At 47.3% G+C, this 21668-nt stretch overlaps 2 protein-coding genes across 6 annotated transcripts in view; both read right to left on the minus strand.

Moving 5' to 3' along the window:
* The window catches only part of pik3r2 (phosphoinositide-3-kinase, regulatory subunit 2 (beta)), a 32517-nt gene extending 30483 nt beyond the window's left edge, over nucleotides 1–2034 (minus strand). For both annotated transcript variants that reach the window (XM_008280894.1, XM_008281677.1), the window contains exon 1: nucleotides 1798–2034. The gene's annotated coding sequence lies outside the window, so the exon portion shown is untranslated. The remainder of the gene's footprint in view (nucleotides 1–1797) is intronic.
* A 538-nt stretch (nucleotides 2035–2572) lies between these two features.
* Nucleotides 2573–21668, minus strand: part of mast3a (microtubule associated serine/threonine kinase 3a) — a 30940-nt gene continuing 11844 nt past the window's right edge. For all 4 annotated transcript variants that reach the window (XM_008285213.1, XM_008284426.1, XM_008283649.1 and 1 more), the window contains 21 exons: nucleotides 16386–16461; nucleotides 15939–16148; nucleotides 14770–14871; nucleotides 14148–14280; nucleotides 13248–13333; nucleotides 12902–12987; nucleotides 12339–12547; nucleotides 12072–12210; nucleotides 11658–11790; nucleotides 11399–11564; nucleotides 10494–10595; nucleotides 9782–9904; nucleotides 9436–9548; nucleotides 9094–9275; nucleotides 8443–8564; nucleotides 8165–8353; nucleotides 7489–7712; nucleotides 7009–7131; nucleotides 6668–6804; nucleotides 5858–6039; nucleotides 2573–5779 (listed from right to left, as the gene is read on the minus strand). In XM_008285213.1, coding sequence (XP_008283435.1) covers nucleotides 4914–5779; nucleotides 5858–6039; nucleotides 6668–6804; nucleotides 7009–7131; nucleotides 7489–7712; nucleotides 8165–8353; nucleotides 8443–8564; nucleotides 9094–9275; nucleotides 9436–9548; nucleotides 9782–9904; nucleotides 10494–10595; nucleotides 11399–11564; nucleotides 11658–11790; nucleotides 12072–12210; nucleotides 12339–12547; nucleotides 12902–12987; nucleotides 13248–13333; nucleotides 14148–14280; nucleotides 14770–14871; nucleotides 15939–16148; nucleotides 16386–16461 — 3703 coding nt within the window. In that variant the 3' untranslated portion in view covers nucleotides 2573–4913. The remainder of the gene's footprint in view (nucleotides 5780–5857; nucleotides 6040–6667; nucleotides 6805–7008; nucleotides 7132–7488; nucleotides 7713–8164; nucleotides 8354–8442; nucleotides 8565–9093; nucleotides 9276–9435; nucleotides 9549–9781; nucleotides 9905–10493; nucleotides 10596–11398; nucleotides 11565–11657; nucleotides 11791–12071; nucleotides 12211–12338; nucleotides 12548–12901; nucleotides 12988–13247; nucleotides 13334–14147; nucleotides 14281–14769; nucleotides 14872–15938; nucleotides 16149–16385; nucleotides 16462–21668) is intronic.

Genomic DNA, 21668 nt, shown 5'->3' on the forward strand with positions numbered 1-21668 from the left:
GGATCCCACAGCCAGGATCCCACAGCCTGGATCCCACAGCCTGGATCCCACAGCCAGGATCTCACAGCCTGGATCCCACAGCCAGGATCTCACAGCTTGGTCACACAGCCTGGATCCTCCGGCCTGGATCCTCCGGCCGGGATCCTACGGTCAGGGTCCCACAGCCAGGATCCCACAGCCTGGATCCCACAGCCAGGATCCCACAGCCAGGATCCCACAGCCAGGATCCCACAGCCTGGATACCACAGCCTGGATCCCACAGCCTGGATCCCACAGCCAGGATCCCACAGCCAGGATCCCACAGCCAGGATCCCACAGCCTGGATACCACAGCCTGGATACCACAGCCTGGATCGCACAGCCTGGATCCTCCGGCCTGGATCCTACGGCCGGGATCCTACGGTCAGGGTCCCACAGCCAGGATCCCACGGCCTGGATTCTCCAGCCTGGATCCTACACATAGGATCCCACAGCCTGGATCCCACAGCCAGGATCCTCCAGCCTGGATCCCACAGCCTGGATCCTCCAGCCAGGATCCCACGGCCAGGATCCCACGGCCTGGATCCTCCAGCCAGGATCCCACAGCCTGGATCCCACAGCCAGGATCCCACGGCCAGGATCCCACAACCAGGATCCCACAGCCTGGATACCACAGCCTGGATCCCACAGCCTGGATCGCACAGCCTGGATCCTCCGGCCGGGATCCTACGGCCGGGATCCTACGGCCAGGATCCCACAGCCAGGATCCCACAGCCAGGATCCCACGGCCCGGATTCTCCGGCCTGGATCCCACGGCCAGGATCCCACGGCCAGGATCCTCCAGCCAGGATCCCACAGCCTGGATCCTACGGCCTGGATCCTCCGGCCAGGATCCCACGGCCAGGATCCCACGGCCTGGATCCCATGGCCAGGATCCCACGGCCCGGATCCTCCAGCCAGGATCCCACAACCTGGATCCCACAGCCTGGATCCTCCAGCCAGGGTCTCACGGCCAGGATCCCACGGCCTGGATCCCACGGCCTGGATCCCACGGCCTGGATCCCACGGCCTGGATCCTCCGGCCGGGATACTACGGCCAGGATCCTCTGGCCGGGATCCCACAGCCAGGATCCTCCAGCCAGGATCCTCCAGCCAGGATCCCACAGCCTGGATCCCACAGCCTGGATCCCACAGCCTGGATCCTCCAGCCAGGATCCCACAGTCAGGATCCCACAGCCTGGATCCTGGCTGTGCAATCCAGGCTTTGGGACCCTGGCTGTAGGACCCTCCAGGCTGGGATGCAACACACCCATCAGCTCTGAGGCCTCCACTGCAGGCCTCCTCCAGAGAGCTGCAGCCCAGTGGAAGCTGCAGCACGTTACTGAACTCACCATTAAACTTTATTTAACCTCAGCAACGTGTAAAACTTCCACGTTTAAGCATTAAGGTGAAAAATGTGCACTGGAGCTGTTGCGCAAATGGACACCTTCAGGAACTGCTTGGTTTAAAAGTCCTGTTTGTGGTTCAGACGCACAAAAAAACGTTCAAAAATCAACTTTAGACGTGAATGTGAGCGTCAGAGCAACTTAACGGGCTCAGCTCTGGATACACGTCAACAGGCGCCGAGCAACACGCTGCTGCTGCTGCTGCAGGACGAGATTTTAGCGCAAACACTACTGCGCAAAAACGCCACAAAACTAGCCAGAAACTAACTTTAAACTTTAAACCCAGCGTAGCTCGGCCCCGGTACCGTGTCACAGCGCTTCCACCATTTTGCTGCTGCTGGACTGGAAATGTGCGAGAAGTTGGAAAAACTCACCCGCGGATGTTTCTTCGCACTTTGGGCTCCGGAGCTGGAACCTTCAAAGTGGCGGAGCTCTGCTTTATCTGCTTTTTTTCTTAATAATGTGCGCGCGCTGGCTCCTCGTGGAAACCTGTCGGCCAACCTGTAGCTTCACGCGCTGGCGTCGCCGTCCTCCTCGCGCTCCTTCTTTCGTCTGCCGTTCATAACTCCCTGCTCTTGCGCACAGCCATTTTCCAGCTCGGCACGGCGCAGGGAAGGAAGAGTGCGTGGGAACTAATGCGAGGAGCCGGAAAGAGCCGAAGCCGAGCGGAAAAGTCCGAACGCTTAGTGAGGGGTCACCGAATGGTCTCTGCGCATAATGGAAATCTGAACCTGATAATCTTGAGCTGTTTGGCTGCTTTCTTTCTTCTTTTTTTTTCTAAAATACTTTAGGCTGTCTTTTATTGCAAAGAGTCCTGTTCGTATGAGAAAGAGAAAGTGCTGAAGCACATGATAAATCCGCGTCTAATCCCGAGGTGGGTTAAACAGGGACATTGAATTCCAATCCCATTTTCATACAATCCACATCTCACTTTTCTCAAAGCTTAAATTCCTTTCCAGCTCATCTGCTTCCAGCTTTGTGACCAGATTATATTTAACGTGGGAGGACAGCAACAATTTAAGGGACTAAACCTGTATTTTATCAGGAAATCTCATATATATCAGACCTTGTTAACACTATTGAAACCGCACATCAGGACATCTGAGGGTGTTGTAGTGTGTGTAGGACAAAAGACCAGAAAAAAACATGTGTAGTACTGGACTCTCCAGTCCTCGGCAATTTATTTATTTCAAGCACTGTTAAGACAAGAGGAAAACAAAGTCACAGCAGTCTGCACCGGTCACCCACACGGTAGGCGCCTCACAAAGGCCATCGGTCTGCTGGGGTCAACAGGGTCGAGTGTGGAGCAACACATTTCAAACACGTGGAACATGTGGAAGATGGCAGCTGAAGAAGTTGGAGTGTATCGCACAGACACAGCGATGAAAAGCAGAGATGAGGAGTTCCTTCGATGCTTGGTTTGATGTGAGATGATGAATCAGTTGTCTGCTGCTGAAAGCTCCACAAAATCATCTCCCAGTTTAAAGAGAAACGTGGCGGTAAACATGAGGTCAAGAGATGCTGTGGTGGCATAATTAAAAAACAAATCCCAACAACATATCAAATGTATATTGCATCAGAAATTCAGTGACAAATCCCCCACACGCGCCCCAAAGCAGATGAAAAGTCATCTTTTAAAGTTTTCATTTCAACTTTTACTAAAGACCCTGTATGTGCTGACTTTCCACGATGGACTACACGTTTAACTCTGTAGAACATGAGCCTTCATAAGGCTGCACAGGTTCTCCTGCTGTGTGACCCATTCATCTGAAATCAGACTGGAAGCGTTTGTACTTGCTGATCTTAACAGTTCCTGAATTAAAACAATGACAAAAAAGAAATGAACACAAATACACAAATGAGCGAATACATAACTGAAAACCAAAGCCCACATGTTTACATCTCATTTTAAAGCTCAAATCAATGATTCAAACTCAATAACTGGAACAGATTAATAACTTCCCCAAGCTGTTAGGAAACGGCGGAAACATTTTAATGGGATGTAAAAACATGCACAATCCTTTGAGGCTGATTGCGACGGGGGATTAAGACCATGCCACTCTGAGTCCATCTACCCTCACAAGGTCACTTTCAAAACACACCACTGACAGCTGCTATAAGGTCCAGACAATATACGTCAACAGCGTAGGTTATTAGTACTGCAACAAGACTGTGTCCATATCAAAATATACAAAAGCAGATCCCCTCTGACTCACTCCTTCATCCACTCAGGGCTTTTGGGGGACTTCTACCACCCGCTCATTCTTTTTTCCCCGTAATAATTTAACAAAACCATAACAAGTCCACACACGTATTTGCACTAAAATGTAAACATTCATTCATAATACACTTTTTTTTGTTGTTGTAAAAACAGCCAAGTGAGCCAGGTTTGTTTGTTGCATCCACTGTATGGTTTTTGAATCCCACAGAGAACAGATGATCCTGGAAGATAACGGTGTTCTAACAGTTACGCGGCTACTACTACTTTGTGAGGAGGTGGACGGAAGTTTGATTCATCAAGGAACCAGAGGACAGACACACGCCTGGGTTCTGGAGGGAACCACAGAGCTCTATCTACACACCTGTGTGTTGGTCAGGTTAGGATTTATACAACTGCTAGAGGAGTGTCAGCACTGACGCACTTTTTGTACAGGACAGGACAGCGAGTGGCGTAGAGCCCATGCATACGTGAAGCTTCTTATGTACAACTACAGTACCTCTTTTAAATGGTTCCTATGGCTAGATCATGCTTTGGCACCACAGCTCGGCTCCCAAGTATTGTAATGCTGATATTTTTGTCCTTGAAAGACTTCATACATGCCTGATCCAAACGGTCACGACCACAAGCTGCATGATCCGTGTCTTCGGACAGGCAGCAAAGGGGATGTTGTGGACTTATATAGTACACGTGGTGCAGGACGAACACTGGAAGGTTCTTCCAAAGACCCAACTTGAACACGACACAACACCCAGTTCTACACACACACACACACACACACACACACACGCACACTGCGGTATAAAAACAGAAACCGGTTACCATATCGACTAATACACCTCTCCTGTTCCACACCAACCATGAGACCACACTGAGGAGTCGTCACCTGGCTTCTCTCTGGGGCAATTCCTGAAATAAGAAAGGCTGAAGAATCCAAGGCGTTTTCAGCAACCCAAAAACAAGATGAGCGTAAAAAGTCATAAATAAGTTCCTTCATTTAAAACAAAAACTATTTACACAGTACATCAGTTACAGGTGCCACAGTGATCTGAGAACCAAACAAGCAACTTGGAAGTAAACGTAGTTTGGCAGTCATTCTGTTAACAGTGTTGCAGGATGCATGTATGACTGAAAAACATCGACTTTCATTTGTTCTTCTGATGTGGAACTTGGTCACAGTTTTCTGGACACATGCAAGGCCTTCAGATGTGAGAACAGTCTGCAGTCAGAGACTTCACTCCGCTGACCTGTCATCCCTGGCAGAGGGAAACACTAAAACCCTTCTTTGTCTTTTGACTTGGCTTTCTGTGGAGCGATACCCTGTGGTCCTCTTCCGCCCAGCTTCACGCTGGATTCTGATTGGGACGAGTTGATCCAGGACGCCTTGAATGCCTTTGGCTGCACGACGGGAATCGTGGGGCTCGGCGTCCCCTCCCTCTCGTCCAGGTCATCGAAGCTCACCTCCTGCACGGCCTCCTGCTTCTTGAAGGAGTCCCTGCGCTCTGACAGAGCCAGCTTCCTCATCACCACCACCTCTTTCGAATGGTGGTTGCCGCCGCGGTGTTGGGGCGAGGCGCTGGGCCGGTGATAGTCGCTGCCTCCGCCGCCCGTGTCCTGGTGGCCTCTCTGCCCTCCGATGTACAGCCCCTGGCGGCCGTGCTCGCCCACGCAGACGAAGCCGGTGGCGGTGTCGCCCTCCATGTCCTCCAGGCCCTCGCTCTCAGACAGAGGCACCTCCATGGTGTGGCGGCGGGTGCTGTAGGCCTTCCTGTCTCCGTGGTAGCCCCCCGTCGACTTGTCTCCTGTCAGCTTCTCTGCAGACTGGACTCTCTTGAGCAGCGGTGAGCGGGGCGGTTCTGCACTGCGGGGACGCACAGAATGCCGGGCGATAGTGGGAGGGGACAGCGTCTTGCCGTGGAAACCGTGCAAGGACTTGGGGTGATTCGGGAGGCAGGAGGGAGAGCACTGGGGAGAGAGAGGCTGAGGTGGTGGGATACAGGCCAGAGGCGAAGGGGGGATGCTGCTGGTGGACTTGCAGCGACCGGCTTTCGTGTAGCGACCCAAGACGTGAAGGGAACTGGGACGAGCCTGTGGTACAGGTGAGTTAGGAGAGCTGGAGCAGGGCGAGGAGCTGGAGTCTGGAGGAGAAGGAAGGAGATATTTAGATTTAGTGGATATCGTTCCTCCTCTACAAGCACCGTGCAGGGCGTCCTCACCTCCAGAGTGGTCGGGAGCAGGGGAGCGGCACGGCGTCGACGGCCCAGGAGAGAGACTCTGTGTCGGGGAACCAGAGAGGCTGTCGCTAGACGACTGGTGGAAGCCTGAAGAGAAGCTGCGGCTGCTCTGCATGGGTGGAGGCGTGTGCTTCGACAGCTTTTTCAAGATGCTGCGTCGCCGGCTGCAAAAGGAACAAGTGGGTCAGACTGTTGTTAGCTTTAACTTCTAGTAGAACAACCATTTGTTGGTAAGTAGAAATTAAACGCTAAAGGTAAACAAATAGGGGCTGCAAGGTGGCGCAGTTGGTACGCAGCAAGAAGGTTGCTGGTTCGCGTCCCGGTGGGGGCACCGGAATCTTTCTGCGTGGAGTTTGCATGTTCTCCCTGTGCAGCGTGGGTTCTCTCCGGGTTCTCCGGCTTCCTCCCACACAGTCCAAAAACATGTTGAGGTTAATTAGTGATTCTAAATTGTCCGTAGGTGTGAATGTGAGTGTGCTTGGTTGTCTGTCTCTAAGTGTGGCCCTGCGATGGACTGGCGACCTGTCCAGGGTGTCCCCTGCCTTTGCCCTAAGTCGGCTGGGATAGGCTCCAGCCCCCCCGCGACCCTAGTGAGGATTAAGCGGTGTATAGAAATGGATGGGTAAACAAATAGGCTGGAAGACAACGACACAGCTGTCTCTGAGATTATAGACAAAGGAAATGTAAAGAAATGTTCAGTCAAATTCTGTTATCAACCTGAAATGTATTACTTAACATCAGAAAGGAGTCATAAAAGTCAGCGACGTTATGACTTAACCCCCCCTCGTGTACCTGTCCTGTCCATCCTTCCTCTTGCTCTTTTTGCTGCGTCGGGCCATCTTAGCCTTGTAGCTTGCCTTTCTGGCCGGGCCCACCTTGATAGATGTGTTCTCCAGTGCAGTGGTCTGCAGGGTCACTCTGTTGCCGCTCTGTTAGAAGCAGATCATTAGCGTGAACACCTGAGGTGGCGTACAGTCACTTAGAGGAGAAGCCATGAAAGGCCAGGGCATCGTTTTAGTGTGACAACAGCTCAGTGGGCCATTCAGAGACTAATGTACTTGAAGCACACTCAGAATTTCAATTAAAATAGTTAGATTAAAATATGCACCGTATGTTTAAAGATTTCTGGATACCTTGAGCAGGAGCTCCACCACCTCAGTGTGCACGAGTCCTTGGACCGACTCCCCGTTGACGTGAGTGATGAGGTCACCTGCCCTCAGCCCGGCCTCGTGTGCTGGACTGCCGTCCTCAACACACTGGACCAAACACACAACCTCAGAATTACTGGTCAGGCTACCATTTAGTCACTGACAATAGTTCACACGTGTAATTGGTACAACTCATACTTCAGGTTTACTGAGAGAGAAAAAAATCACATATGGACACATACCAAAGTCTAAAAACGATGAAACACAGAGCTGATCTGGACCTGTCCAGCACCACAGTGTGGACTTTTAGGAGCATCTAAATGAAACTCTACAGACCATGAAAGTTGCTCTAATATGCAGTTTTAGAAATAAACATCGTGACTCATTATTAGAAATGAATCTGTTCCATACACAGACTAATTCATGGTGAACAGGAGCAGCCTGCTGTGGGATGAGGACACGTACCCAGACCATGTGATGCACCGTGTAGACGTCGCTGTCTCCCATGTACACTCTGATAGCTCGCAGCGCAAAGCCAAACCTCTTCCCAGAGCTGTGGATGACCACAGGAGGCCTGAGGCAGCTGATGCTGACTGAAAGGTCGCGGCTGGGAGACGAGTCTCTGGACGACGGGTTGGACGACAGGGACAGAGAGGACTTGGGGCTCGTGGGAGGACCAGCCGAGTCGTCTGGTTCAGGAGAAGAAGATGACGAGAGGATGAACAGTCTGTACTGCTAACTGCATCTAGGTTTTGGTAATGCTGCATCTTTCAACCTTTCTGAGCTACAAACTGAAACGGAGAACACCAAATACATGAGGAGACACTGTTCTCATCCTGACCAGCTCTAGGGTTTGTGTATCGGTCTGTAGAGGGCACTGTAAACACATGAATGCTCTTCATTAATACGGACTGATTGCAGTCGAGCCTCTGAAAGACTTGATTAAAAAAACATGAATTTGAATGGAAATGAAGCAATCGAACCCAGACGAGCTTCAAAGAGAACCAGAACCAGAGGACCAGACACAGATATACGTTTACCTGCTTACGTAATTTCTTTAATTACTCTTTCATTATTTTCTTTTGATTCCAGAGGGGTCTTGTTCTTTCTGGTATAATACAGGTGTCTTGTTTCTCTGTACCTGGGGTGATGATGAGAGAAAGGCCAGAGACGGACGCCGACTTGGGGACTTTTCCAGACGGGGATCTGGGCTTTTCTGGGGTCTCCAGCTGATGCGCGATCCGTCTGGACGCCCCTCTCCGGAAAGACGGCCTGGTGCCGGTGCTGTTGCTCCGGAGACGGATGCGCCGCAGGTTAGAAACCATCCCATCTGCAATAAGGGGACATGGAGGGTCGGCACTGCTGCTTCACAACTGCAAAGTAACTAAAGGAGAGAGTTTGGTATTTCACTAGCCTCACCCTCTTCGTCGGCAGCGATGGCAAAGCGAGGCATGATGTCCAGGCTCTGGGTGCTGTTCATCACCAGTGGGCTGGCGCTGCGCTCCGACTGCGAGGAGCTGGATGATGCACGAGGACGAAGGCTGCAAAGCGAAAACCAGGATAAACATAATATTTAGGGTGAGATTCGTTTTTTTTTTTTTTTTTTTTAGAAATTAACAACAAATACATTAAAGTAGATCTCCAGCAACGTTTCCCTCCTTTGGCATAAAAACAACTACAGGCAATAAAACTTTATCCAGGGTCAAACAGGGACTGACTGCAGAACATACTGAAAGGTAAGCAGCAGCTCTGACGCTGCCATTCACACCCACAGGCAACGCAAACGCCTCCATCTGATACGCATGTCAGTCAGAGCATACTGAGAAAACTCTAATCATCAGAGCTGGGTGTCTAGTATAATGATTATTAGACTAATATTCCAATGTGACTATTTTTAACGTCTCAGACAAAGTGTTCATTCTGAACATGAAACGCTTCACATCGATTGAGAACGAACACTACACTTCCATCTCACATTTTCCACATTTATAGCGAACAAGGCGAGAAAGGCTGTAATTTTTTGGTTATCTTATAATGAGGACATCAGTGGCTCTCGCTTCATGCTCTCACCTCCCCCTGTGTCCATCTGCCCTCCTGTCTCCACCAGCCAAGTGCTTGTGTCCGTCGCCAGGGGAAAGTACTCCCCGGCCCTCCCAGCGCTCCTCCTTCTCCTCGCTGTGGCTCCGCTCCGATGACGACAGGCTCTGGTTGGATGGCGTGGAGGTGGACAGGTGCTCTGTGCTGCTGTACACCTAGCAGTCAAGAGGTCAGGTGGATTAACGGTGAATATTTATTGGGTTCAACAGACATAGAAGTTAAGTTTAGAAACAAACGACTGACACCAATGTTTCATGGCATCAAAGAGCTAACACTAAATCTACATCATCTAAATGGCAAAGGAGTAGGAGGTACCTTGCTGAAGCGGTGGGCTACAGAAGAGAACTGTCGGAGCTCCAGAGATGACTCATCGTCGTTGGTTTCATCGTCTTCATCTGAGCCCAGATGACAGTAGCGCTCCGATCGGGCTGCAGGGAACACAGTCGGTTAAATGTTTAAAAACTGGTGTCACTGCTTCTATCCAAGATAAAACTGGCACCACGTATTAGCATAAAATCAACTCCAGAAACAGATCACCGTTCTGAAGCGTGTTCGAGTGTCTCCTATTGTCTATAATAAAGGTGTGTCCAGGGTTTCTCCGTGGCCATGCAGACATACACACATCCATACTGTCTGTTCATCTGTCAGTACATCCACATACTGTCAAAGTAGCTGGTGTCGTCCTCCGTCTCCAGCTGAGGTATGAACTCGGCTTTCTGCCTCAGGAGGCCGTTCCAGTCCAGGCCCAGGAAGAACATGTGCATCTTCACCTCAGTGGTTCCACCTGGAGAAGACATCAGTCAAACCCATGACTACACCCATGTTGTGCCTGGTGTACAGCTACTCCCCACCAAGCAAGGAAAATGATTAGACCTCTATGAGGTTTGACATATTCATAGCAATAGTTTCTAGAACTCTCATCTAACCACTGTGAGCTGGTCTCCCCTTCTCTGTCTGCAGGAAAGAAAATAGTCTGGCTCTGCCTCAATCTGTATCTAGTCTTAGTAGCCTAACATCACGACAGCTCTGATGTCAACATAAAACTGTGCATCTAAAGGGAAAAAAACGATCAAATAAAGCAACAAAGGGCTACCAAACTACCAGCATCAGAGCAAAGATGTGGTCGTTCTTACTAAGAGCAGCTTCAAGGGTCTTCACAACCCTAAGCTCCTCTGACCGGTACCACCTATTCCCTCCTAGTGGGAAACCTCACGTCGTGGCTGTTTCCATAATTAAACACAGAATGGTGTCACGGGAGTCTGTTGGAGCTGGCTCTTGGCCACCACAAGGTCGCAGCGCTGTGCAAGCAGACGCTCAACAGGCTCCAGAGAGTCTTTGCCCATCCATCCATAATCCCTCACACTGCCACCAACCTGTTCCCAGGCGCTCCAGAGGGCTCTGCCTCAGCAGCCTGGTGATGAGGTCCTGAGCATCAGCTGGCAGAGCGTCTTCCCCTTCTGGCCAGATGATGTCGTCTGAACATAAAAGAATAAACTATGAATCAATGAAGGCTTCAAATGCACTGGATACACAAAGCTCACAGGACTGAGGTGTAAAATTATTCATCGATTTATTTGACCTTTATTTTAGCAGGTGTAAATGTCTGAGAACCAGTTCTCATTTGCAAACATGAGCTGGCCGAGAGGCGCCGGCAGGAACAAACACGTGTAAAGTACAGACACATGAACATAGAACAAAAGTAAACGGGTCAGAAGCATGGGGGCATGTGCATGTGAGTGAGAACAACTTGCATGAGGTGTAAGAGTGTGTGTGTTTATGTATAAGTATGTCAGTAAACTCCGGCGTGATCAGCAGGAGCAACAGTCGACTGCAGTCTGTTGGATTTAAGCTTGAAGGTGGTTTGAGGGTGTTTTGTAAGATGTTCCAGCTGTTAGCAGCTACAAAGGACTTACGGCCAAAAATAGTAGAAGTACTGGGATGATGAGCCTGATATGTTCACTAGACCTAGTAGGATAACGATTCTGGGCGACGTGAAGAAAAGAGGACCGGCAGGACGGTGTCTGGACCAGAACGGACTGGTGAATGAAATGAAAGCAGTGGTGATGCCGCCGAGTGTGAAGGGACGCCACCTCACCAGTTCATAGAGGTGGTGAGTGTGGAAGGAGCATTAGTGGCAAAGAGTGATGAAGCGTGTCCAGTGTTTGAACACGCTGCATAAATCTGACGTGATGACTACATCCCAGCACGAGAAATAATGACCTGCGTCTCAGAGAGGTGTGAGTGTAGGAAAGTAAAGAACAATAAAAGATTTTCTTACCATTCACCACTTGACCAAAGAGCTGCTCTGGTGTGTCTCCAAAGAAAGGCACACAGCCCACCAGGAACTCGTACAGGATGATGCCCATGGCCCACCAGTCCACAGGCTTCCCATAGCCCTGCCTCAGGATCACCTCTGGAGCGATATACTCCGGAGTACCACACACCTGTACAGACAAACACAGGAAGAGGAGGCTGATAGTTCAGGTAATAAACAGACAAGACAAGGTGAAGACAAGGCGAGATGAGAGGAAACACACCTGTTTGTCAATGAATTCTCTGGTATCCTTCTCAATGTGTCCTTCATACAAGTTGGTCGTCATGTTCATCAGACCGATCTTTGACAGCCCAAAGTCTGTCAGCTTAATGTGTCCCAGGGAGGTGATTAACAAACTACAAAGGAAGGGAGAAAACAGCAGTGTTTCATGTTACATCAAATGCTAACCCCAAAGCAGTCGAATTTCAGAGTCAGAGAGAAATATCAAAGGCGGAAAGTTTGAGAAAACTCTGCCTGAACTTCAGAGAGATTGCCCGTCTTTCAGAGATGATCGCAAGTCTAAAAATGATGAAAGCTTTAAAGCAATTCAGCGACGCCTGAAAGCACTGATAGGAAAAACGGAAAAACTGTGACATGTCTGGGAATATTCTCTTTGTTCAACTGGATGAAAACTCACTTGTCAGGTTTGAGGTCTCTGTGTACAATGCCGTAGTTGTGAAGGTACTCTAAAGCCAGGACGGTCTCTGCAAAGTACATCCTGGCCATGTCCACGGGCAGAGGACCGATGTTCTTCAACAGGTTTGCACAGTCCCCACCTTGAAGAGCAAAGGAGGCCGTCATGACATGACCTTTCTATGTGCACGACAAGTGGAATATAAAGAGTTTCATTTCTCACAAGTACACGTTTAACAGACACACGAAGCAGAATCCAAAACAACTTCACCTTCCACGTATTCCATGACCATGCAGAGGTGCCTCCGAGTCTCAAAAGAGCAGAACATGGAAACCACAAATGGGTTTTCAGCAAAGGTGAGGATGTCTCGCTCCACAAACACCTGCTGGATTTGGTTCCTCAGCATCAGGTTCTGCCGGTTGATCTTCTTCATGGCAAAACGCTGACGGGTGTCCTTGTGGCGCACCAGGAATACAGCCCTGCATGGCAGGAAATGGAGAGAAGCCGGGAGGGAGGGAGAAGGAAAAAAACAAGAAAAAGAAGCAAAATTAGAAGATGAACCAAGATAGGACAGATTATATAGAAATGACAGAGGAAGGGAAATGAACTGAGAGACTTAACAAGGAAAAGGAGGCAGTGAGAAGGCACTGCTTATTAATGAGCTTCAGTTCAGACTTGAAGAAATTTCCCAGAGAGGTTGTCAGTGTAAACACAGAAATACTACAATCACACGTCCTCATTTTAGTTTCTTTTCCTCTTTTATTTGGGTCTCTGTGGTGTCCACAAAGTGACTGAGTCAGTCAAATGCAAACAAAGAAGTCTGTCTTACTCACCCATAGGCGCCATTGCTAATGAGCTTTATAGTCTCAAAGTCGCTCTCCAGTGGTTTCCTCCGAGGAGGGGTGCAGGCTGCTCGGCTCTGAATCACACACATCCAAAACACAGAAGGAAAATCAAAGGAATGTGGCTGCTGCATTTCTTCTAAAACGCATGAATTCATGAGCGTCATGAGCTGGTGGTGGTAGGAAGAGCTTTGTATAAACAAACACCACAACCCACCACTCAGTCCGAGTCTGTCCAAGAAAGCCTTCAGCCTCGTTTAGCTTCTCCTCGTTAGATTTTATAGGCATTCAGAACAACTCCTTCAGCCTCACTTTGCCACTGTTTTTAAGCTCATACCTGTACAGGTGATGCCTCCAGAGTGTCATCGGACTCTCGGCTGGATGCTCTGTGACTTGGACTTGTTTGCTCCAGATGGACCATATCTGTAACAGCAGCAGACACACACATCAAACTGCATTCAGCTGCAGTGAACACCAGAGAGGATACCGCGTTCAGCTGCAGCGACACTGACAGATGATGCTCGATAAAACTGAATCAGGATCTAACGTATATCAGCTTCTTATGTGATTAGTTTATAACGTGTCGGTGCTCTTCTGTGTTGGATGTCACTGGAAATCAACGCAGTGCTTAGTACACAGGAAACGTTGCTGCATTCCTTCAGTGTACACAATATAAACCTGAAATAAACATAAGGCAGTACAGTGCAGATTCAGTAAAGATGCCTTGTTGTTATTAAATACAACAAAATGCTCTGATGAAGAAAAAAATCTGTTCAAGCACAATGAATTCATGCGCCGATGAAAAGAGAAGAAAAGGCAGCAAGAACAGCGTCACTAGCACAATTCTCTGTGTGATGGTTTATTAAGTTCTCAGACTGGGGTGACAGATGTTCTGAATATCATTCATGTTTTTGTCTAAGGGAACAGTGAGCGAGCATTTCACTCAGTGGAGTTAAACATGAAGACCTGATGCACCGTGTGTGTGGACATGCATGTGAATTTAGAGGCAGCCTTAGGCTTCAATGGGTTAGCAGGATATTAACTCCTTATCATGACATTTTAAAAACTTGAAGAAAGTGTTTACTGACATACTGACAGACGCTCTATAAATAATGGTATTAATCATGCTGTCCGTATTGTGTACGTCTAGTGCAAGCAGGCAGAACATTTAATGTGAAGGAAAATATGCCAAAGTGCTTCGTACAAACATAACAATATGAAAAGATATGTCTTGTACCTTCCAGAGGGTCTCTGGTGAGGCCCAGCTGGCTGATGATGTATCTGGGAATATCAGTCTTGATGCCCTGGCCCACCTTGGCCTGACCCTCTGCAGCCTCCAGACGCTGATAAAACTCCTCTGGATCAAACTCCTGGACGACAGAAAGCACAGACACGGTCAGGTGTTGTTGAATTCTCTGCTATTATGCTGACGGCGTTGGCAAAGGACAACACAATTAGAGCACTGAGTATTAAAGGGTGCAGAAAAGTGCTGCATGAAAACACGACTAACTGATCCTAGGAGCTGGACACCGGGGGAACCCGCACTGTAATGGTTTAGACAGTTTTCAAGCTGACTAAATGACATGCAGTCCTCACGACATGGTCAGGTAATACTAAGCATGTCAAAGCCCCATCATGTCCAGCAGGTAAACTTGCTGTCTGCCTGTTCCAACCACCACCTGGGTTATTATTACCTGCAGAAACGCATCATTACTGCAGCATATCATCAGTACATGTGAGTCACCTGCTACACAAGCATGTGGACCAACAGGTCTGTTCCAGGCTCTACACTGGTGAACGCTGATATCACGTCACCTGTGTGGCCTGTGATTACCACTCAGCCTGCCGTTCAGTCTTACCAGACACTCCAGCAGCCGCGCAGGCCTAGAGATGATGATGAGGATCTTCTTGACCAGTTTGGTGATGATGGTCACCTCCTCGCTCTCTGAACGCTCGTACGCCTGATCGGGACAGGACAAAGGAAGATGAATCATGATTGTGACTTAATCCAATTGGCACAAGCCATGAGGCAGCTCAGCTCGTCCACAGACTCGGGGTCTGTCTGCACGTTGGTCTGCTTCGTACTTTTAGCATCCATTTCATCTTCTTACATTCGCTGCCGGTGATTGAAGGGATTGTATTTCAACATCTTGCATCAACATCTTTTCCCCGCCCTGCCAGATTTATTAATATTAGAAAACACTTGCAAATTCCCTTTTCTATCGCTCATTGTCTCATATCTTAGGCTAACACGGCCCTGCCTTGGTCAAACAGCAGCTTCAGAAAGTGTGCTGCACAGTTCAGGTTCGTCTGCTGCTAGCTTAAACAGGTTCTGTGTCTGATCCTGTCCAACCTGCTGCTGGTTTATTAAAGGTCCTCCAAAACTGCATCTATACTTTAACTACACATGCAGGGACAAGTTCATACATTAAAATATAAACTGAAAATTGGACAAAAGGGACCATTTTCTAACAACAAGCTTTAAAACGATATTAGTGGCCGAGCAGAAGCACCGGTTTTAGTGGAGTTTATGGGCAGAATCCAGGCTATCCCTGCTGCACTGCAGGATAAACAACACTCCGCCTGGACGAACACAAGAAAGACTTACAATAACTGTACATGAACTTATAAATTATCCAGCTTTGTGGGAGAGAGAAAAGTCATGTGAGGTCCCCAGCAGAAGCTGTAATCTGTTCTGCAGAAGACAGCATCTCATGCAGGAGTCGAGCTGCTGCTTATGTTGTGTAATAAATCATTACATAATCACACACTGACCACTGCACACTTCTCTGTAATAGCACAAAATGACAACAGCATTACTGGCCAATGGACTGGAATCAGCACCAATGACAACAAATCAAACAGGCAATTTCAGTCCGCTGTTCCCAGTGCAGCTCCAGGACAGTGTGTGACGTCCCAGAGGGCAATCAGAACCAATCCACCGGCGACAGCTTAGCAGGAACAAACGAATGTGAACAGGATTATGTGTGTTTCCTAAAATCATGTCTTGAATATGGCAAACACCCACCTCATGCAGCAGCTTCTCCAGCTTCTCCTGCAGCTCCACAAAGTACCTGGAGGTGACCAGGCCTTTCTGGGACTTGTCCAGACAGTCTCTGGCGAGTTCCACCAGCTGGTGCTGAATGAATCCCAGCACGCCATCAGCCAGGGGCAGAGCGGTGCCTGGGGAGCACTCTGCAATGATGTCAAGCAGCCGACCCTCCATCTGGGCTGTCGCCTGGGAAACCAAAACGGAAGGCTTCCTTTTAAGACAGTGACAGCAGCATGGCATCAACAATTTCTTTAAACTCTATCAGTGAGTGAGTCCAGATTTCCAGGCACATTACAATCTCCTGTCCTGGTCCACGTGCAGAAGAAAAAAGCACATTCATACACAGGACGCTCCATCTATCTATAGAAAATACACATCAGAGGTTCTGACAGAGAGACCGAGGCTCAGAAACAGTGACGATACCTTCGGAAAGCGTTCTTTGTAGACATGATTCATCATGACGATCTCATTATCAAAGACTCCACAGGTCCGTCCAGGGCTGGATGGGAACCGAACACAAACAGACAGAAAGATCAGAGATACAAAGTCAATATCCATCCATCCATCCATCATCTCTACACCTTCATCCTCACTAGGGTCATGGGGGGATGGAGTCTATCCCAGCTGACTCAAGGTGAAGGCAGGTTCACCTGGACAGGTAACCAGTCTATCACAGGGCTACACTTAGAGACAGACAACCAAGCACACTCACATTCACACCTACGGACAATTTACAATCACCAATTAACCTCAGCATGTTTCTGGACTGTGGGAGGAAGCCGGAGAACCCAGAGAGAACCCACGCTGCACGGGGAGAACATGGAGACTCGGGTGTTCTCACCAGGACGCGAACCGGTGACCTTCCAGCTGTGAGGCCCCGGTGCTAACCACTGAGACACCTGCAGCCCTCAAAGTCAAATCAACTCAGAATATTTATGCACAAAGTAAGTGAATCAAACATTGAGGCCAAATTTGAAACACCTTGAAAAAGGGACCTTATTTAATGGAAATGGGGGACTGACGCAGGAGTCACAGCCTGAGTGATGAGAGGCTCACGTTACATTAAAAGAACAATTAATGGTTTACTGAACATATAAGACATACATGCTTAATACAAACATACACATAAGATATATAAATGTCTTTTCTGAGTAAATTACAAATTCCTGACTGAGTGTGTTTACTGCTACCCAGGCCGTAAACACAGCATGTCTGAAAATCCCACTTGCGTGTTTCAGATCAGCTTCACACATGTAGTATCCATGACCACATCTGTTGTGTGCACAGAGCTTCAGTTACAAGAGGGCCACTTTTAAACTGTCCACACACATTACAAATCAACGTAGTGTCACCACAGATGGTAAAAATAGTGGCCCCGGGTGCTGCTTTACAGTATGCTGCATACTACAAATTACAATATCAATATGTGACATGCGCTCTACTATTTCTGGGTTACCACAACAGTTGCACATGCAGCATGGTTGTATTTGGGGTCAGTATTTGGGTGCAGTGAGAAATGCTTCTCACACCCTCTGCAGCTATTTTAGAACCACGTTGACACTTGTCGATCATCTGCTGTCATCGGTGACACGTGCACTCATTCAGATGTGACTTCCATCACATTACAAAAGTCCGACAGATTTGTTTAATGACTGACGCCGGCCAAAGGTTTAGCGGACCAAAACCCTGAGGGATGCTCCTCTCTAGTGTGATTGTCAGCAGGTTGGTGGATATACCTACAGTCCTCAGATGTATTCATCCCCGTCCATTAATGAAAAGGCAAAACTCACAACAGTCACTCAAATAACTTGAAGCTGGAAAAAGTAAAAATAAATAAAAAAAAATGCTAAATTATAATTCAGTGAAATAAGACGTTGCTTTTGAATTGTGGTTGAAAAGATTAATTTAAAAAAACAAAACTGTGGTGGACCAATGAGAGACCTTTGCTGATGAGCAGTGGTCCAGAATACCTGTCAACAGGTGCACAAGTCTGACTGAGAGTCACAGGAACACCTGATGGCAGTGATTGGCTCAGAGGGTTGTTCAGCTACATGTTAGTTCACGGCTCCCATCAGGCTGGTTGTTTTTTTGTTTTTAATATTTCTGTTGAGCCATAATTCCAAAGCAACGTCATGACGTTCACTAAATTTTTATTTATTATTACTTTTGTCAGTTTCAGCTTATTCCAGTGACTGCAGCTGTTGTTGTCCTCCTTTAATGAGAGGCTATGAACACATCTGAGGACGACGTTCCTTTCTTTTCTTCTTCTTCTTTTTAAATCTGTGACTGTAGATTGTAGTGATGTGAAAACAGCTGTGACTGAGATTTTGCCACCAAAAACGGTTTTGTTTCCGGTGGCTTTATGCACTGTCTGGGTATGTACAACTCCATGTGTTCAAATATGGCTGTATGTGTGAATATCTGTGTAAATACATATATTATTTCTTCTTTTTATTTTGTTTTTTCAACTACAAATGGGATTGTTATCAGGTTGGCAGATTTTTTTTTTTCCTCACACGGGGTCTTGATGACCGGAGTGTGATGCCGATCAGCGGTGAAAATTACTGTCGTTTTTTTTTTTTTTTTTTTTTTAAACAATTTGAGGGTATTTTTCATTTTTTTGCTGATTGGATCCACTTCAGGTCTTTTCCTCTGGGAGTGTTTGAAAAGGAATACCGAGCTGTGGATGTGAAGACCTCCACTCCAGGCTGCAAACACCTCGAGCAAAGCAACCAGGAATTTCGTGTTTGCCGGTAGTGAAAAATTGTGCCATTTAGTGAAACAAAAAGCCTGTCGCTCAGCTGGCAGATACATTCTTTCGTTTCATTTTCACATTTTGTTCTTTTTTACACAATCCTAAGGATTGTGTAAGTTGATGATGTGTGAGTGTGCGACACAGGCAGGAACAACACAACCACACCACCGTGCTGCCAACACCCTCCACAGCCTACCAGAGTCCACAGCAGCCTTTTCACCACTGCAGCTGTTCAGAAGGTTTGCTTGAGCAGAGTTAAATGATGAGAGAACGCTCCGTTTTAATCCAGAGGATTACCAGTAAGCAGCACGGAGGCTTTTTCCACAAACACATCCAGTGACTATCGCTTCATATTCAGATCTTTCCAGACAGTGCTTCTACTCTTTCTAACCTACACGTGAACATTATTAGGAAACATTAGGCCTGCTTTAGTCAGCGTTAAGCCGACTGGAAATCCTACCAGATATGACACTGCTTGTTGATGTTGCTGTGTTCTGCCCTGCAGCTACAGCAGCTAGATGTGTCACCAGCGCTCAGTGCGGAGCTGCTGAAGGCAGCAGGCTTCATATGAGCTCCAATCTCGAGTCCCTCTCTGGTCACTGATTAAACCCCTAAAAACTCTACTCTGTGTATCAGATGTAGACGTAGATGTGTTTTCATGATAATAATCACTTCCTACTTCCTCCAGAGCATGCAGATCTCTCAAGTCCACGCCTCTCTCACCACTTATCCCTTCCCACCTGCTGCAGTGGGAGGATATGGCTTTCTTATGACTCAAACACTGTAAAGCTACCCTACTCAGTGACCACCTATAATACTGGAATAATATAGCCATGTTGCACATTTCCAATCCAGAAACCTGTTTTGAAGAACAAATAATGACACAGAAAGCCGCTGACGGGACTGGTTCCTCAAATTTGCTATGTATGAAACCTTGGAAGTCTGACTGCTTTTTCTTCTTATGATGTTTCTATATGTTAAAAAACAAACATATGGTAAAAAATACCATAGGACAGCTGCCTGATACAGCTAAAACAGCAGGGTGAAGCCACACCAGCAAAGTCTGATGCTAAATTTTTAATTTCAGTTTCTACCACCACTCGTAGTTCTACTGTGGGAAAAGTTCATCTTAAAACCAGCTACAGTTTGGATGCTGTGTGGTCGGTATTGTCAGCAGCAGTCAGCTACAGGAGATGCTACAGTGTGCATCAGTGAAAACAGAGCTGTTGAGATGTGTTCAAGGACTTCTGGAGTGAAACACAGNCTCACCAGGACGCGAACCGGTGACCTTCCAGCTGTGAGGCCCCGGTGCTAACCACTGAGACACCTGCAGCCCTCAAAGTCAAATCAACTCAGAATATTTATGCACAAAGTAAGTGAATCAAACATTGAGGCCAAATTTGAAACACCTTGAAAAAGGGACCTTATTTAATGGAAATGGGGGACTGACGCAGGAGTCACAGCCTGAGTGATGAGAGGCTCACGTTACATTAAAAGAACAATTAATGGTTTACTGAACATATAAGACATACATGCTTAATACAAACATACACATAAGATCTATAAATGTCTTTTCTGAGTAAATTACAAATTCCTGACTGAGTGTGTTTACTGCTACCCAGGCCGTAAACACAGCATGTCTGAAAATCCCACTTGCGTGTTTCAGATCAGCTTCACACATGTAGTATCCATGACCACATCTGTTGTGTGCACAGAGCTTCAGTTACAAGAGGGCCACTTTTAAACTGTCCACACACATTACAAATCAACGTAGTGTCACCACAGATGGTAAAAATAGTGGCCCCGGGTGCTGCTTTACAGTATGCTGCATACTACAAATTACAATATCAATATGTGACATGCGCTCTACTATTTCTGGGTTACCACAACAGTTGCACATGCAGCATGGTTGTATTTGGGGTCAGTATTTGGGTGCAGTGAGAAATGCTTCTCACACCCTCTGCAGCTATTTTAGAACCACGTTGACACTTGTCGATCATCTGCTGTCATCGGTGACACGTGCACTCATTCAGATGTGACTTCCATCACATTACAAAAGTCCGACAGATTTGTTTAATGACTGACGCCGGCCAAAGGTTTAGCGGACCAAAACCCTGAGGGATGCTCCTCTCTAGTGTGATTGTCAGCAGGTTGGTGGATATACCTACAGTCCTCAGATGTATTCATCCCCGTCCATTAATGAAAAGGCAAAACTCACAACAGTCACTCAAATAACTTGAAGCTGGAAAAAGTAAAAATAAATAAAAAAAAATGCTAAATTATAATTCAGTGAAATAAGACGTTGCTTTTGAATTGTGGTTGAAAAGATTAATTTAAAAAAACAAAACTGTGGTGGACCAATGAGAGACCTTTGCTGATGAGCAGTGGTCCAGAATACCTGTCAACAGGTGCACAAGTCTGACTGAGAGTTACAGGAAACACCTGATGGCAGTGATTGGCTCAGAGGGTTGTTCAGCTACATGTTAGTTCACGGCTCCCATCAGGCTGGTTGTTTTTTTGTTTTTAATATTTCTGTTGAGCCATAATTCCAAAGCAACGTCATGACGTTCACTAAATTTTTATTTATTATTACTTTTGTCAGTTTCAGCTTATTCCAGTGACTGCAGCTGTTGTTGTCCTCCTTTAATGAGAGGCTATGAACACATCTGAGGACGACGTTCCTTTCTTTTCTTCTTCTTCTTTTTAAATCTGTGACTGTAGATTGTAGTGATGTGAAAACAGCTGTGACTGAGATTTCGCCACCAAAAACGGTTTTGTTTCCGGTGGCTTTATGCACTGTCTGGGTATGTACAACTCCATGTGTTCAAATATGGCTGTATGTGTGAATATCTGTGTAAATACATATATTATTTCTTCTTTTTATTTTGTTTTTTCAACTACAAATGGGATTGTTATCAGGTTGGCAGATTTTTTTTTTTCCTCACACGGGG

The sequence above is a fragment of the Stegastes partitus genome, unplaced genomic scaffold (genome assembly GCF_000690725.1).
Source record: "Stegastes partitus isolate 25-593 unplaced genomic scaffold, Stegastes_partitus-1.0.2 Scaffold0, whole genome shotgun sequence".
In the NCBI taxonomy this organism is placed as follows: domain Eukaryota; kingdom Metazoa; phylum Chordata; class Actinopteri; family Pomacentridae; genus Stegastes; species Stegastes partitus.